At 42.3% G+C, this 15,287-nt stretch overlaps 1 protein-coding gene across 6 annotated transcripts in view; it reads right to left on the minus strand.

Annotated features, from left to right (window-relative positions):
* Nucleotides 1–917: 917 nt before the first annotated feature.
* LOC101169136 (EBF transcription factor 3) overlaps nt 918–15,287 on the minus strand; it is a 66,558-nt gene continuing 52,188 nt past the window's right edge. For 3 of the 6 annotated variants that reach the window (XM_078931964.1, XM_023963734.2, XM_023963733.2), the window contains exons 11-16: nt 10,392–10,480; nt 5,019–5,084; nt 4,719–4,890; nt 4,302–4,487; nt 3,797–3,886; nt 918–2,498 (exon numbers count right to left, since the gene is read on the minus strand). In XM_078931964.1, coding sequence (XP_078788090.1) covers nt 2,467–2,498; nt 3,797–3,886; nt 4,302–4,487; nt 4,719–4,890; nt 5,019–5,084; nt 10,392–10,480 — 635 coding nt within the window. In that variant the 3' untranslated portion in view covers nt 918–2,466. Of the gene's footprint in view, nt 2,499–3,718; nt 3,887–4,301; nt 4,488–4,718; nt 4,891–5,018; nt 5,085–10,391; nt 10,481–15,287 lie in introns of all 6 variants that reach the window. The other 3 variants (XM_078931963.1, XM_023963732.2, XM_023963731.2) reach the window with 1 other exon arrangement.

Here is a 15,287-nt window from a genome sequence, read left to right on the forward strand (position 1 = left end):
GCTCTGCCACCACTCAGGATGCCAGATAAGATGCTCAGTTGTTTTTAAGGAGGACCACTGTTCTTCGCTCAAACACTTCTATCCTTCTGTTTGACCCACTTGATGAGTATAGATTTCACAGTGGCCCCCCTTTCAGCTCTCAAACTATAAGAGGTTCAAAACGATACCAGCCCTTATAGACAAAGGATAACCTTGCTCTTTCAATGTATTGATTCTTTATTAACTAGGTGGCTTAATGCAATGAAATGAGGGATTTGAATGAGCCCCATTTGGGGTGCTTTGAATAAAAAGCCTGCACTGTTTAGGTATGACTACAATGAACCCTTGAAGCCTCACAGATGCAGGCTGCGCTTGTACAAAGACTTGTAGGAATGTTCCAGGTGCTTTGTTGAAATAATGCCAGTGAAGGAGATGTTTTCATCTTTTATCAATTTTACATTTTTTACAGGTTTCACTTCAATTCAGTGTCTAGAGCGTACAGATGAATGTGTAATTTTTTTTATTCTTTTTTTTTTTTATTGTGTCCCTAAACCTCAGTTTGTCTGCCGGTCAAACTGCATTTCAAACTGAAAAAGTCCACAGTTGAGGAGCTATTGTGTTTTTACTGAAAATTTTAATAAAGCATCACTTATTCATTTCTTTTTCCATTCCAAATGTTGACATTTTTAAATTTTCTTCCCTGTAAACACATGTAAGCTATGTGGCAGAGTCATCTTTGTGAGTAGAAATTACTTCTATACATTCTACAAAACAGAAAAAAATACAACCACAGATGGAGTGTTTTTGTTTGATTTGTTTTTTTTTTGTAGTTTTTTTCATTCTTTGTTATTGTGGGTTTTTTTTTTTTTTTTTGCTTTTTGTATCTCCAAGGCTGTCCCTCATGCACATTAGTCTCTATTGGATCTTAACAACTATCATATGGGTCACAAACAATTTATTTGACAATACAACCAACAAATTTTTCTCCAAAATGGTCTGTATAGATAATTTAAAATCAATATAAAAATAAACAATGAAGTTTGACTTCCCCTTTAAAAAATGGACAGAGAGTCTTGACGGCATAACACAAAGTTTGAGGATACACATGAAATATATGCACATTGCATTTCATCAAATACAAAAAAGAAAACAAATGAAGGCAACAGTTCTTGGCTGAATTATCTGTGCTGCATCACTATATTAAGGGCATGACGATTAATACATAGATAATGAAAAGCAATATACAAAATTTCAGAGATAAATACATTATTTATAGTTGATATGTTACAAAATTTTCCTCAGTGAGCGCAAGTGTGTGTTTAAACAGAAATATGACAATGAACTACCATACCTCTACATTCTCAATGGGTTTTAAATTTGCTTTTTTTTAAATGTTGGTCTAAAAGAACATGAAAAAGACAGATGTATAAATATTTAGCACAAGTTTGGCAATATCACAATAGTCTACAATTTTTAACCACATATAAAACACATAAGGGAGTTGGAGCTAGAAGGGGGAGACTGCTCCTCATTAACAAGAAACAGACTTCACAGTAGCCTAGAATGCATTAATATACAGTGCTAGCAAAAAAGTTGAAAAACATGGCAAAACACACTTGCTTAAAAGGAAGCTCTAGACGTGGAAGTACATCATATTCATCAAGAGAGCAGTGTTTTGTACACGTCTGTGTGCTTGTTGAATTAAGGAGGAATTTTTTTTTCTTTTTTTTTTTTAAACTTTTGAAGTTGATTTCTAGCTACAATAAATTACAAAATTTAAGTTAAAATGCAGGAATGAAACATGATACAACATTGCCCACCCAGTCCCACCCCGTCGTATTTGCTGCGGTTTTATGATCAATTTTCTACATTATATATTTCATATATTTTCCAGTTGAAACTGTCTTGGCCCCTGTGTAATTTTGTCACACATAAAAATACAAAAAGTCACATTATAAAGACACACAACTTTTGTGAATCTATTAAAAGTGTTGAAACAGAAAAAAAGAAAACTATTTCTGAGGCAAACAAGTTTGTTGGCAAATGTACTGTACAACAGTGTTTGTCTTTTTTTTTTTTTTGCTGTTTTTCTTTTTTAACTTTACAACCAGATGATGAGTTCACAGAGTCTCTTCCAGTACTGAGTGTGTGGTTAATTAGATATGTCCGAGGGCGAACCCGACAGGTATACAAAATAAATCCTTCGTCCTCCCGTGTCCTCTTCCAAGGGGGATTAAAACAAAAATTTCACCAAGAAAAAAAAAACGTTCTTCACAAAATCCCTTTTTTTGAAGGTGTTTAAAGTCATTGAAAATTAAAAAACAAAAACAAAAAGAGCCTTATTTTCCTTTTCTTCGTCTGTCCTTTAAAAACAAAACAAGTGATTGACTGTACATTGCACCAGCAATTTGCTGTGTGCTGAGAGGGGGGGGGGTGTCCTGTCAAGTGGTAGTGTGTCGAATGGTGCTTTTGATGACAAAAGTGCATTTACATTGGTGGGACAACCAGGCCGGACATGGCTAAGGGGGAAAGAGGAGACAGAAAACGGACGTTAGTTCTGAGTCGACAACAGACTTGGAAATAAACATGAAAATTTATTGAAATTACAATTTAGTGCATGCATGTGTGTATGTTTGTGCCAGTGCATGCTTGTGTCCAGCCATCTGACAGTGCACAGGTGCGTGAGTGAAAGCCTAATTGTGGTTGTTTGCGTGTGAGCCTGTGAGAGTTTGCCGCGTCGGCCAGCCTGCTGCAGTACGTCCTCCTAACGGGAGAGCGGTTTGAAATCGTCCCTCCTGCTCTGACATTTCAGCCCCAGCACGCCAGTCCTGCTATGTGTGATATTTCTCCTGGCGTTGGAGTAATGGCAAACAGAGGCCCAGACTCCCAAGAGAGGCGGCCGTGGTGACAGCAAAGCAACAACACGGTCACTTCCCACAATGCCACAATGCTGCAGAACTACACGTTCCTCAGACTACCCTCAGATTCGCTCCTGTCACTTCCTTTTCTCCTCTCATCTCTTCATCCTCAGCTCTCCAACTCTGAGCGGCACATTAGTCGCGCATTTCTACATTCCCCAACTTGTGCCTTTGCGTCATTATCCAAGACAGATTAGGCAAGATCAAAGGTAGCTTCCGTTATTTCACCACAACCATCTGCTAAGGATATCATTAGCAACTGTACCTCACCCTCAGAGTTTATATATTCAGTCTTTTCACACGTTTTAACAATTAGGCGACTAGTGAAGTGCTAGGATGATATATTATTATATTGCTCTGAGTATATTTGTAGAGTCATGGTTGAAATGCTTTTAAGTTTGCCAGCACAGATGATGGCAAGGCATTGCTCATTAATTTCTGCACAACATGTATTAATAAGTATGAACGTGTAGCAAGATGAACTTTAATTTCCCACTTCATTAAGCCCAATGTTATTAATCTTGGGGCACACACTACGGCTAAGCTTGTTTTCAAAGCAATCATGTTGGTCATGACACATGCACAAAACCTAATAAACATCATTACTAAAACAATTCTGGGAGGGTCTGTACCACCGACATCGGAGCAGATCATCTGTCTGAAAGGGCAACGAGAGCGCGCGTCTGCACAGGCGCTGGCGGCCTTACACCTGCGTGTGTGCGGGCGTGTGTGAGGGCATGCTTTGTGTGCATTTGAATGTAAACTGAAAGGTGTAAATTGGCCTGTCAAAATGCATATATTGGTAATGATTAATCCCTCACCAAACCGGACAGAGGCCTGAGCAGCGGTATCTGACCAGTAGTCCGTAGGGAAGGGATGAGGGGGTGAGGGGGGCTCACCTTGCAGTCCGTTGCCGTTGGCGCTGGTGCAGGAAGGGGGTGGGGAGGCCTGGGGTCGGACCACAGGGGCGAAGGCGCTCTTTTGTTTAACTGCAGAGACGATAGGGCAGGGATGGGGAGGGTTTGGAAAAGAAGGGAGGGCAAGAGTGAGAACGTGCAGTGAGTAGTGCTCAAGAGGGAGAGGGCAGTTAAGGCAAGGTGGGGATAGTATTACTGCCAGGGGAGCACACGATCAGCACTCACAGGCCCCTGCCATCAACATCTTCTCCGCGCAAACACAGGTGGAATCTGCAGAAATGCACCTAATTTCTCTTACAACTCCGAGCCGCGCAACTGTTCGCCTGACTTCGCAGCCAAACAAGCCCTGGTGAATAAACGCCTGCACATTATCACCATCAATAATTCTATAACCCCTCCAGAAAAGATTCGCTGAAGTGAAAACGAAAGTGGGAGCTTGAATTAAACCAGCAGCAGCTTTGTGCTACTAGTGGGGCACGCTACTCACTTCCATATGGGGAGTTGGCAGAGGATCCGTTGAGGAACCCGGGGGAGCTTGGCACTCCCAGGTTCATACCGGCGTTGCCGTAGCCATTCATGCTGTTGCTGACGGTGTTGTAGCTTGACTGCTGTGGGGTACTGCTGGAGATGTAGCCCCGAGGGGACACGCTGCTGGTGTTCCGGCTGTAGCCCACTGAATAAGAAGATGGAAGATGGTTCACACTCATTTATGTCCTTCTGTGGTATTTGTCAAACACATGGTTAGGGCTCAAAGTAAAAAAAAAGAAAGTTTTTATTTAAAATGTTTTAAAAGATCAACATTTTTTTATCATAGCATTAAAAAAATGTGTTGTTGTTAATTTTGCAATGCTATTGTCGTCTGCTTTGAGAGGTCCTAGATTGTGGAGCCATCCTGAAATCACACCTTGGTCATTCCCTTGTGACTCAGACACATTGACTGCTAGTTGGCTGCTGAAAGAGTTGACTCCCATCATGCCATGGGAGGCTGTGTTAGCGAGAGAAGGGATCTGGTTGTGGTTGCGTGGAACGCTGTACAGGGCCTCAGCAATGTCGGCTGCCCTCTTCAGAATGATCTCCTGAAACACACGACGGCAGAAGTTTCACCAATGCTTCCATGCAGTGTCATGAAACTGTGATTACATTCTCGTTTTTTCTCATCTATCAGTGGTAAAAGTATGCTGAAGACAGTTGTGGGCATACGCACCTGATTGTTGTGAGGCATTCCATACAGGGCTTCAACAAGATCAGCCGCCCTTTTCAGTAACACCTCCTACAGAGGAAATGCAGGGAGAAAAGGTTTTAAGTCCCACTCCGACCATTTTTGATGAATTATAAAAGTGATCCCAGTGGTCTTTTAGTTATGATTGAACATTTTTAGCTATCTTACAGCCCACACAACCGCAACCAAACATTACCGGGGCAACAACAATGGCGAGCAATATTAAATTTTTCAGTTTTGAACCAGCTCTGACGAGGCAAACAAAGATGTACATGGATGTATTTCTGTACAAGCAGAAGCATCAGAATAGAGCGGAGCATGGAGCTTGTGGCTTGCCGTAGTAACTCGTACATCACTCTCACAAGCTTTTTCCAACAGCATTTTTTTCCGTCTGCTCCTGATTCACAAGGATTGGAATAAAGAAATACTCAGATGCACAGTTGTTGGCTTATCTTTATACCTGTCCTCCATCATGAGAAAAATGCTACAAGAACGTGTTAAAAACACCAAAAACATGATTTTCATCAGAGTGGGTCTTTAAGAATCTCATCCAGACACAGTTTAATAATTTTAACAAGCAAAATCCTGTGCGTCATTTTCCAGCAGGGTGGCAGAGCACTTTGGAAAAGTTGACATAAATAAAAGCCACCTTGATTTAAGTGGCATCGGAGCTACATTTGTGCGCCACCATTTTGCTCCTTCCAACCATGCAGAGCAGTGAATAATGTTCCCTATCTTAATTAAACTGGCATAGCCCTTTAAAAACAACACCTCACCCATGATTCTGAGCTTCACGTTTGCTCTGAAGTTCAATGCAGAGTCCCCTCTCTTCAGAACAATAAAGTGAATTAGCTCTGGGTTAATCTAGTTCTGTTGTAATGACATTAAGGAATTTTTCAATTAACCTCTTTGACTGGCTGTTGCAAAGGACTACACAAATGACTTCCCATCCAGCAGGAGCTGGGTGCTTGTGCCTTGGGGACACGGATGCTCGGGATGTGGTCTTATCCATGTCTGCATGCTTGCCCCCGCTTGACAATGCGGATTAACTGTGTTGCTTTGGCTCTTAACGCTGAAAATGAGTTGGCCCCGGATCCTGTTTCCCCCACTCTGTTTTAGGCTTTCAGCTAGGTGGGGTTTGGCCCGTTTGTGTGTCTTTATCTGCTCTTTGAATGCAGCACTTACAATTAAATCCCCCTCAAGAAACCAGACTGCTCTCTTTGTTTTCTATAATACAGAAGGCCCCTCTATGGAAACCCTCTCCTTCTCTTATAGCGCATTTAATCTGACAAAGGCAAGTTGCAGAGATGGCTGTTGCCTGTGTTTTTTAAAATGCTCTCTTGTTGTCACCTGCTGTAGAGCAGAGATTTGTCGACTGTGCTGTTAGAGCCCTGGTTAAAAGCAATGCAAATCTGTCACCAGAAACATCTCAGATGGTGCTTGTTTTCTTCCCACATTCGCCGTGTTTTCTTTTGCAGGCCTCGGTAATTTGTCTGAAGTGTTCCATCACTTGGCAATGGCAGAGTGGGATTAAGACGGCAGCTGCCGTAAATGAATGTAAACACAGCCTTCGCGCCTTCAAACAGCGGCCTCCAAGACTTGGCCTGCTTTTCCAAGGCGCAGCGTATGTGCTATGTGCTGTGTATTGGGGGTGTGTATGGACCCCTTTCATCCTGAGGAGCATATCCTGCACCGTCCTTGATTTATCAAGATGAATCACTGTAGAAGCCACTTGCAGCAAATGCCGTGCTCTCTTATAGAAACATATCGCTTAATCCACCCCAAGTTACCGGATGGGTGGCTCTTAGAATGGGCATTTACCTCTGAAATTGGTGTGTATGCTCAACGTTGCATGCATCTAGTTTGCATACAAATAAAGAATTATGGTTGTCGTGAAGCAGGTAGACTAAATGAGAGGACCAGCTGTCTTGATGTGTTCTCATCAGGCAGAACAGATTTCTCTCTCTCTTGCTGAGTGAGATAAAGTGGTTTTCTTTCTTTTTGTCTGCAGTTAATAATTACCAATAATCTATTCTATCATATTTCAAGATCTCCTACATGGCTCTCAATTTTAAACAACAATTAAAGCAATTAAGACTGTCACGTTTGCAAGCCATGTTTCATTCTCTGTAAAACATCCTCTCCCTCCTTGTCCATATGGTACTTTGCAGCAGTGACATAAGGACAGCTTGGAAAAAAGGAGGAGAGGAAGCGATATTGCCTCTCATCCTTAATCTGTCGTTTACCGCGTGGTGTCTTAACTAACCAAGCTGACTCGCAGGGCTATGCTTAAGTGGCAACCTAGTCATATCCGAGGATGATGAGAAGTGCTGCACCCAATCAAGGCAGAAGTTTGTTTTCTTCTGACGAGACGCTTTCATGCGCATCAGCTCACGCTGTGAATACGATTAGCACGGAATAGTGTTCTGAGGGCATTTCCATGTAAATCTCAATACTGCTCCAGCATAAGTGTAATTGGCTTTCTTGTCATGGAGACATATCAGAACACACCATGTTAAATTGAAACAATTAAAGGCTTCGAATGATTTCTGTTGTTCTGTGACAAATGCGTGACTGATTCCCACTATTGTTCGCGACGCTTCAAGATCTGCCGCTCCACATCTGTTTGAGCGAAGCTGCTGGGATGACAGATGACCCAAGATTTAGAAGCTGCTTTGTGTTATTGCTGAGCGGAAAAGAAAAAAGAAAACATGAGGGGAAGTCATAACAAATGATGTGTTATAAAAGAAATCTAAGAATGAGGATTTGTGGCCCAAATGTGATTCTTCAAGCACTAGATTAACACGGATGTAGTATTTATATTATCACAGTTAATAAAAGGGGGCCTAGGTTATGTAGCTTGGAGTGCTAATGCCATTATAAAACTGTAAGGCAATTACTCTGTTAGCTCTAGCCTGAGGTAATGAATGCATTTAGAAGCATAGGGCCATTAGATGAAGGTACTTCAAAGAGCACAGGAAGAGAGATTCATTTAAATACATGGGTAATTGCTTGACATGAACACATTTGTAATATTTTCTCCTTGTGGATTACACAAGGAATTGGAAAAGAATGGGTTCAGGCTCATTTTAGGGGAAAAGAAAAGAATCCAAAGCAATCAGCTTAATAATAAAACAATATTGAGTTTCCACTTTTAATTTCATAATGAATCTAATTTGTTACAGAAGAGAGAAATTGAGTGTGATATAATGTGATATCCAGTCTATTTGTCCATTACTGCCAGAGGGCACAAAATGGTATTATAAATTGTCTTTTTTATATTATGAATAGAAAATTGTTTTATAACAAGATCTTAAAAAGGAGGGTGAATTCCAAAGTCTCTCTTCACTTAACGCAATGCCCGCAAACCAATCTCCTTTCTCATCACTTGACTGCTCACACTTATTACTTTCATATTCACCCTGGACTTTGCATTGAATTTTTATATCTCCACTCCTCCCACAGGGTCAGACTGTCATCCGCGATGTTGTCTTAGAATTACGAGGTAAACTTCAATCAGAGGCAGCTTCCCTCCCTTTTTTTTTTTCTCTGTGTAGCAACAATATTAGCGTGCATCCCTTGCTATCCATGAGCACTCCCATATTGGCTTTCTGTCTCCTTACAATTACCACGTGTCTTACTGGTCCCAGGGAGAAGGCTGGTGGAAATCAATAGCGCAGTAATATTATCAACTGGAGGGTGAAGTCATGGGAGGGAGGGTGGGTAGAGGCGGTGAGTGGGCTTGGTGTCGATTTGCCTTTCTGCTAATGCACACCGCGCGTCCTCCAGCTTTATCTTCTTTTTATAGAGTCTCCCCAGCTCACCTGCACCCTGTAATGGCTGTTCTTTGTATGCCGTTTCTGTTCTCATTCCAAATGTACGTTCCAGCCTCAGCTCGCCGCGGGCTGTTTTATTGGGAATGTGCTTTTGACCCCGAGAGCTGACCCTCAGATGGCAAGCTTAACAATGACGAATCACTTGGTGGGATCATTTACATGCCCCCTGAACCCCATATTTGGGTCCATTAGAGAGCAAATCAAATATTTATGTTGTTTATTGGAAGTGCAGGGTTTCATCTCACTCTGTGATTGTTTCATGCAAAGGCTGGGAGACCGTGCTATATTAAGTATACGCTCACCCAGGAAACTAATCTTGGGCTCAGTGTCAAAATCTGTCTCACAACCAATATCACCTTCTATTCAAGGAAAGACATTAGGTTATTCTGTAATAAAACAGTGTTAAGACAGAGTCTTTCATGTTGTGGGGACTTTATAAAAACCAAAACACCATAGTTCTGTTGACTGCTGGTGCCTGCAGAGATAGGGCAACACCTGAAATTAGAGTAACATTTCATGTCTTGGTGTAGGTTCTTGTCTCCACGGGGACCGGGTCTAATTGAAACACTTCATATACTCAACCAGGGACAGACTGTGATGTTCCATTTGTTCACACTGCCTTGGTCAAACATCTACAGCTACCACACAGTCTGTTCTTTATTAAACTGGCTGTTGGACATTATTGATATTGCTGTGTTGCATGCTGGGATTTAATAGATAAGGTCTTTAAAGGGTTTACAGTATTATTAAAACTCTGAGGTGGTCTCCACTTTACTACCTGCTGAGGGGGTTTGCACAGACTAATCAGTCATATTATTACACTTGACACATCTAGAGCGTCAGTCATCAAAATGGTTACTGGCAGGGTGGCAATTAGTGAAAACACAGATAGATTTTTATCAATAGGAAATGGATGCAGAGAAAGGATCAAAGTAAAACAAAAGAATCAAAGAGATTGCACCTTTGGTGCTTAGATCTTTCAATATGGCCGCCTTTTTATGAGCCACGCAAGGGAGACTAAAAACGAATGTAGTTTCCTACTCCTTCACTAGAGTTCAAAAGAAAACAATAAGAAAGCCAAAGTATAATAGCATGCGGTCTTTGTCTATTAGCTGCAGTAAGACTAGGGGGTTTACGGCACAGGGTTCTGTAAACAAAAGATTAAACCGAATCGAGCCGCAGAAAATGAAAGGAAAACATGAGTGGGGTAATGAGGGTGCAGGCGTCGTTTTCTGACCAGATTACCATCTCCACAGACTACTGGAGAGGAAAACGCCTGATTGAGCTATTTTACCACACAGAGCGTTTACGCCTCCCTCCACATACAAAAACCAATACCATTACCATGCTGGTTAGTGGGTAAGCCGCATATGTGAAGCAAAGCTGTTAGTGCTTAGGCTCACAAGGCTCCACGTTGATGCTAATGTTTTGTTTATTTGTCACAGAATATTAAGACATTAAAAGCCAGGCAGCTGTGAATCATTTCTGCTCTACGTTTGTCTGCACAAGAAACTCTACTGACCTTTGGTAACCTCTCAGGGTCGCCGGGGTGTCTAGGGATGACCTTCTGCAGCCTCTGGAAACCATAGTCGATGGTTGGCTCATTCAGGGCTGAAAGAGAGAAAAGAAAAAGATTAGAACTTTTTAGGACAAATTTAGCTGGAGATAGTAATTGGAGGAACTAATTGAGGAATCTGCTAGAGTTTACTTTACAAAAGTCATTTTAGAATCCCTAATTTCCAAGAAATCTCAGGGGTGATACCATGTTTCATGAAACGTCATTGGCTTTGAAGGGAGGGAAAGAGTGATAGAAAATGACACAGGTTCCTCTGACACTAGTGTCACCAAGTGCTATTCCATTAACAGCCATGATGACCTACATCCATCGAAGGATCCTTCAGAGGGACCCTCCCCCTTTTTATCTGCTTGAGAATATTGACTACAGCAAACTACATAGCAGGGGTCTTTTAATCTAACAGAGCTTTAATAATCTGTGAAAGGCTGTCCACACATTGATCTAGTGTAAGTTGCTGTCATTTCACCCTTCTGCACCAACTGTACTGCAACACTGGGCCTGTGAAATACGGCAGCAGATCCCATAGAGCTATTAATCTCTCCCACCCCTCAAATAGTAATCTGGGGCATGAGGCATATTGGGCGATGAATCAGAGGCACAAAGTAAATGAATCATAACCCAGACTTTGGTGAGAGCAGGGCGTTTTATGTCTGATAGTCCTAATGGGTAATTGAAGGTTTCCTTACAGCTCCTCCTGATTCTAAACAATCATGTGCACACTCGTAGGGCGGGCAGGGAAGAGAACGAGGGGAGGAAGAGAGCAGTGTAAAAAGGGGAAGGAACGACTTAATAGAGAACATCACTTCTCAATGTAGATATCATTTTCAGGAGAGTAACTCCGCCGAGCAAGGCGCTTCATAAATCAATGGCTTTCTATGGAGACTAATAAGAGCTGCCTGCCTCTATTCATTGTTCAGCCTGTAATTTGGCCCATCACTCATTACTCAGCATGTAATTTCGGCATTAACACCGCACAGCTCGCTGAACCTGCTGAACAACAGAAAATGTGAAAGCAAACGTACGCAACCCCCCCACGCACACACACATGAACACACACATACACACAGGGCCAATGAGGCAATAGTCAGGCAGTCCCAAAAGAAAAACAGTTTTTGTGGGGTTTTTTTTCATTCTTTCCATTGTTGCTGCTCATTTTAATCCAAATGCATTTATCAAGCACAACTTTTACACAGGCAGATAGAGTAACTTCTCACACCTACATGCTTGTACATTTGAACACACGCGCCACTTGTGGCAAAACCAGTAATTGCTAGCTCGACCGTGATCAAATGGAGCAATTATGTGTTCGAGCATGGACAATGCAGGGTGCTAATCGATAGCAAAGATCCAGCTCACAAATGCAGCGATGTTCAACCTCACAGAGCAGACAAGTGTGTAAACCTCACAGCAAGATACACTGCTGGAAATCTGATTTGACATGTCATCATATGTCCTGGAACAACAAAGGTCTGTGTCGGAATGTGGGCGAAAGCCATCCTCTTCTTAATAAAGGATTGATCCGCTGTATTGATCATACATGACAAGGCAGTAGCGAGGAAATTTGCCCCTTTTCTTTTCGTGTTTCCACTCCCCTTCTTGTCTATTCACTTGGCCAATCGCACATGTGTGTATGTGTGACAGTGTATTTGAGAGCGCACGTGCCCAGCTGGAAGCATGTATGTGTACGGCAGCCCTGCCAGACCCCACTGCTCAGTGTGATGTAAATTGTGTATGTGTAAAAAGCACTCCATAATCAGGCCATCCATCATCAGAGGCTGTCAGTGGGCTCTCTCAGGGTGATACATCACGCTCTCCTGTCCTTTGCCTCAGCTGGGGCCTACACAACCCGCCAGGCATGCTGGGAACACAGGCGGACAGACATACTGTACAGGACGAGACATAAGTTTGAAAAGGTGTGCTGTTTGACATCCCGTTCCAATGATAGTGATGCCCTGCTGCAGATGGAGACCCAAGAAATATGATGAATGTGACTTTGAGAGCTAGGCATGCTTAAATTGAGTTCTATAAAAAAGTTTAGACACAGCTTTCCAAGCATTGATAACTAGGAACTACAATCTGCCAATAACAACAGAATTTATATTTAACCTTAAATGCTTGCAGTTTAAGGCATGGACCAACGCTGTGCAGTTTCAGGCATGATCTCCACATGTCGACATGTCGCCATCTCATCTATCATGGAGATGATCTTTGTAACAACCCGAACGTAATGAAATTGGTGACACAGACCGCCATCTGCTATTGATTTCATGCAAATGCTTTTGACGGCTGATGGAGACTTGCATTAGTGCTAAACGGTGCTGTCAGTTGATGAGTTGACAGTTTTGTAGTCATAGCATGTACACTGGTGCAGACAGACACAGACAATGTCAATAATCCTGTAAGAGCTTCTGATGATATATACTGAGCACTTATACTCAATCTAGACAATAAATGTGCAGTTGGTACACTGCTCCGTACCCTTTTTTTTTTTTCTTGCGGGCAAAGGTTTTCTTTCATCTGCTGAGCTTTTACAAAAATCATTCGGATTACTAAAACTTTTCTAGCGAGTCAAAACCCCCTTTTATCCCCATCTCCCCTCTGTCCGCTTTAATCCTCGCCACATCGTTTCGTCACAACTTCTCATTTGAAAACTTTTTTTTCATGGAGGAAAGAATCTGGCCTTAACGTGGTCCCACTCGGCTCTATGAACGCCAGATCGGTGTAGTTTTGCCCTCCTAGTACAGTACGGTGGTGGGAGGGCAGCTTAAAGAACTGTGCCACCCCCCACCCCATTGCTCCCTGTCCTCTACAGAAGGAAACAAGAGATCCTCCAAATATATCCCATTAATCGTGCACGGGGTGGGGAGTCTAGCTGAGGGAAGGAAGGACAGATAGAACCAGGGGAGGTATGATGGGGGGGAGGGAGGGGGGTCACCGGCACGTTCCAGTCACGCCCGCTTCCCGGCCCGCGGCCAATCAATACCACTTTCCTGTTTTAGAGGCGGGTAATTATGAGGTGGAGAGATTGTGTGACCCTTCACCCCTGCTGCATTACTCGCCTGATATTAAGATAAATTGCCTGATTTTGGGTAAACATATGCTGCAATTCAAACTGTCAGCACTGGTTTGCTCAGGGATAATTTGTATTGATCTCCTGGCTTCTTCCCCATTTTGCTTACTGACCTCATGGATAATTAGAGAAAAAGAGACACGGGGAGGTAAGGCAGGGCTTGCATTTGAATACTTTGCAGAAGAGATGAAGAGCACATGGGGAGTGGGGGGGGGCATTAAACACTAATAGAATTTTCATTTTCCGCTCAGATTTAGACAGGTTAGCTGTTTTGTCCAATTATATCGCTTATATCATTTTCCGTGTCGCGTCAGAGATGCTCCACTGTTTAATTTGTGAGATGATGTGAATTTTCTAAACACAATATGACAGCAAATATGTTTGAGATGAAACAGCTGATAACTAACGCCACACAGGAAGAGAGTGTCTAATTCAAATCTCGACGCTTTCACTAACGGAATGAAACCGGTATCTGAAATGAATGAATTGATGAAATAGTGAATTATTGCCACATCTGAGGAAAATTAAGATGATAAGTGGCAAAAGCTTGAGCTCCACAAAGAGCGCACCTCTTCTTCATAAAAATTTAGAAGAACATATTTATGAATTTTTCAGTAATTCTCCCCTGAGAGTCTCCGATCATGTTTCAGAATATGAAAGAATGGAATGTGTGGCTGGGTGCAGCTGTGACAAAAGTGTTTCCTATTTTTTTTATAATATCCCGCATGCGCACAGCCCTCCATGGCATGCCTTCAGTTAAATTCCAGAAGTAACCACTTCCCAATCTGATTTTGATCTGTTTTCCTCTTTTATATGTCACTTACACACTTTTTTTTTACACACTTATTTTCCCGCCTCGCTCTTGCCCCTTTACTTAAGCATGTAGAGTGGATGTACATGGCACCGGAACGTGGTCTGCTGCTCCTTCTCCATGTTCTCTAGAAATAGGACATGAGTAACTGCTCTGCAGGAACAGTGTAACATGGCCGGCGCTGGCAGCCAGAAGTGCTTACATGGCAATACAGAGCTGTGTGCCCTCAGTCTATATGAGAGTGGATTGAACACGTGTATTGACTTACAGTATCAGGGTATAAACATAGGGAAATGTTTGAGCAAAGCAGTAAATTCAAGGGAAATTGTTCCTTGTTAAGTCTGCGAGCCTGAATGGAGGCTCGCAAGAGTACTAGCATTCCTGCCAGCCATTACAGCTTATTACGATAACTCTATCTTTCCAGGAGATAAAAACCTAGCCTTGTTGCCATTTGCCAGCTATTACTTTCGCTAATTATACTTAACTGCTCCGAGCTTATCTCCACTCCTCCTACACCATTGAGCAGTTATTTTTTTCTTTCCCCTTAACACAAATTAGAGGTGGAGTGGGAGTTAGAAAGGGGGAGACAGATAAACAGTACAGGCAGAAGTTCATTCAAATGTTATTGCATTTGTGACTTGTCAAACAGTCTAAGTGAAGCCTTCTAAGCACTGCAGTCTGTTAGCTGGATGCAGTTCACAGCAATATTGGCACACACGAAGAAGAAAAAAAAATGGACTTCTTCTCCGTTGTTGTCCAACAGTCCATGTAAGGCTACTGGAGGTGTAGAAACACTGAATTATTTCTGTGTTTCTTCGAAGGGTTAAGATGCCTTTACAGGCGTTGAAGGTAAAAAAGACAGAATTCATGCTGCAGTTCCTCCGAACAGATACGGTCTGTGTTTTTTTGAAAAGGTAAAAAATAAGCATGCTGGATTGGAAAACATGTAAGAAATCCACCA

Source organism: Oryzias latipes, chromosome 15, assembly GCF_053564925.1.
Source record: "Oryzias latipes strain Hd-rR chromosome 15, Olatipes_Hd-rR_3.1".
Lineage (NCBI taxonomy): Eukaryota > Metazoa > Chordata > Actinopteri > Beloniformes > Adrianichthyidae > Oryzias > Oryzias latipes.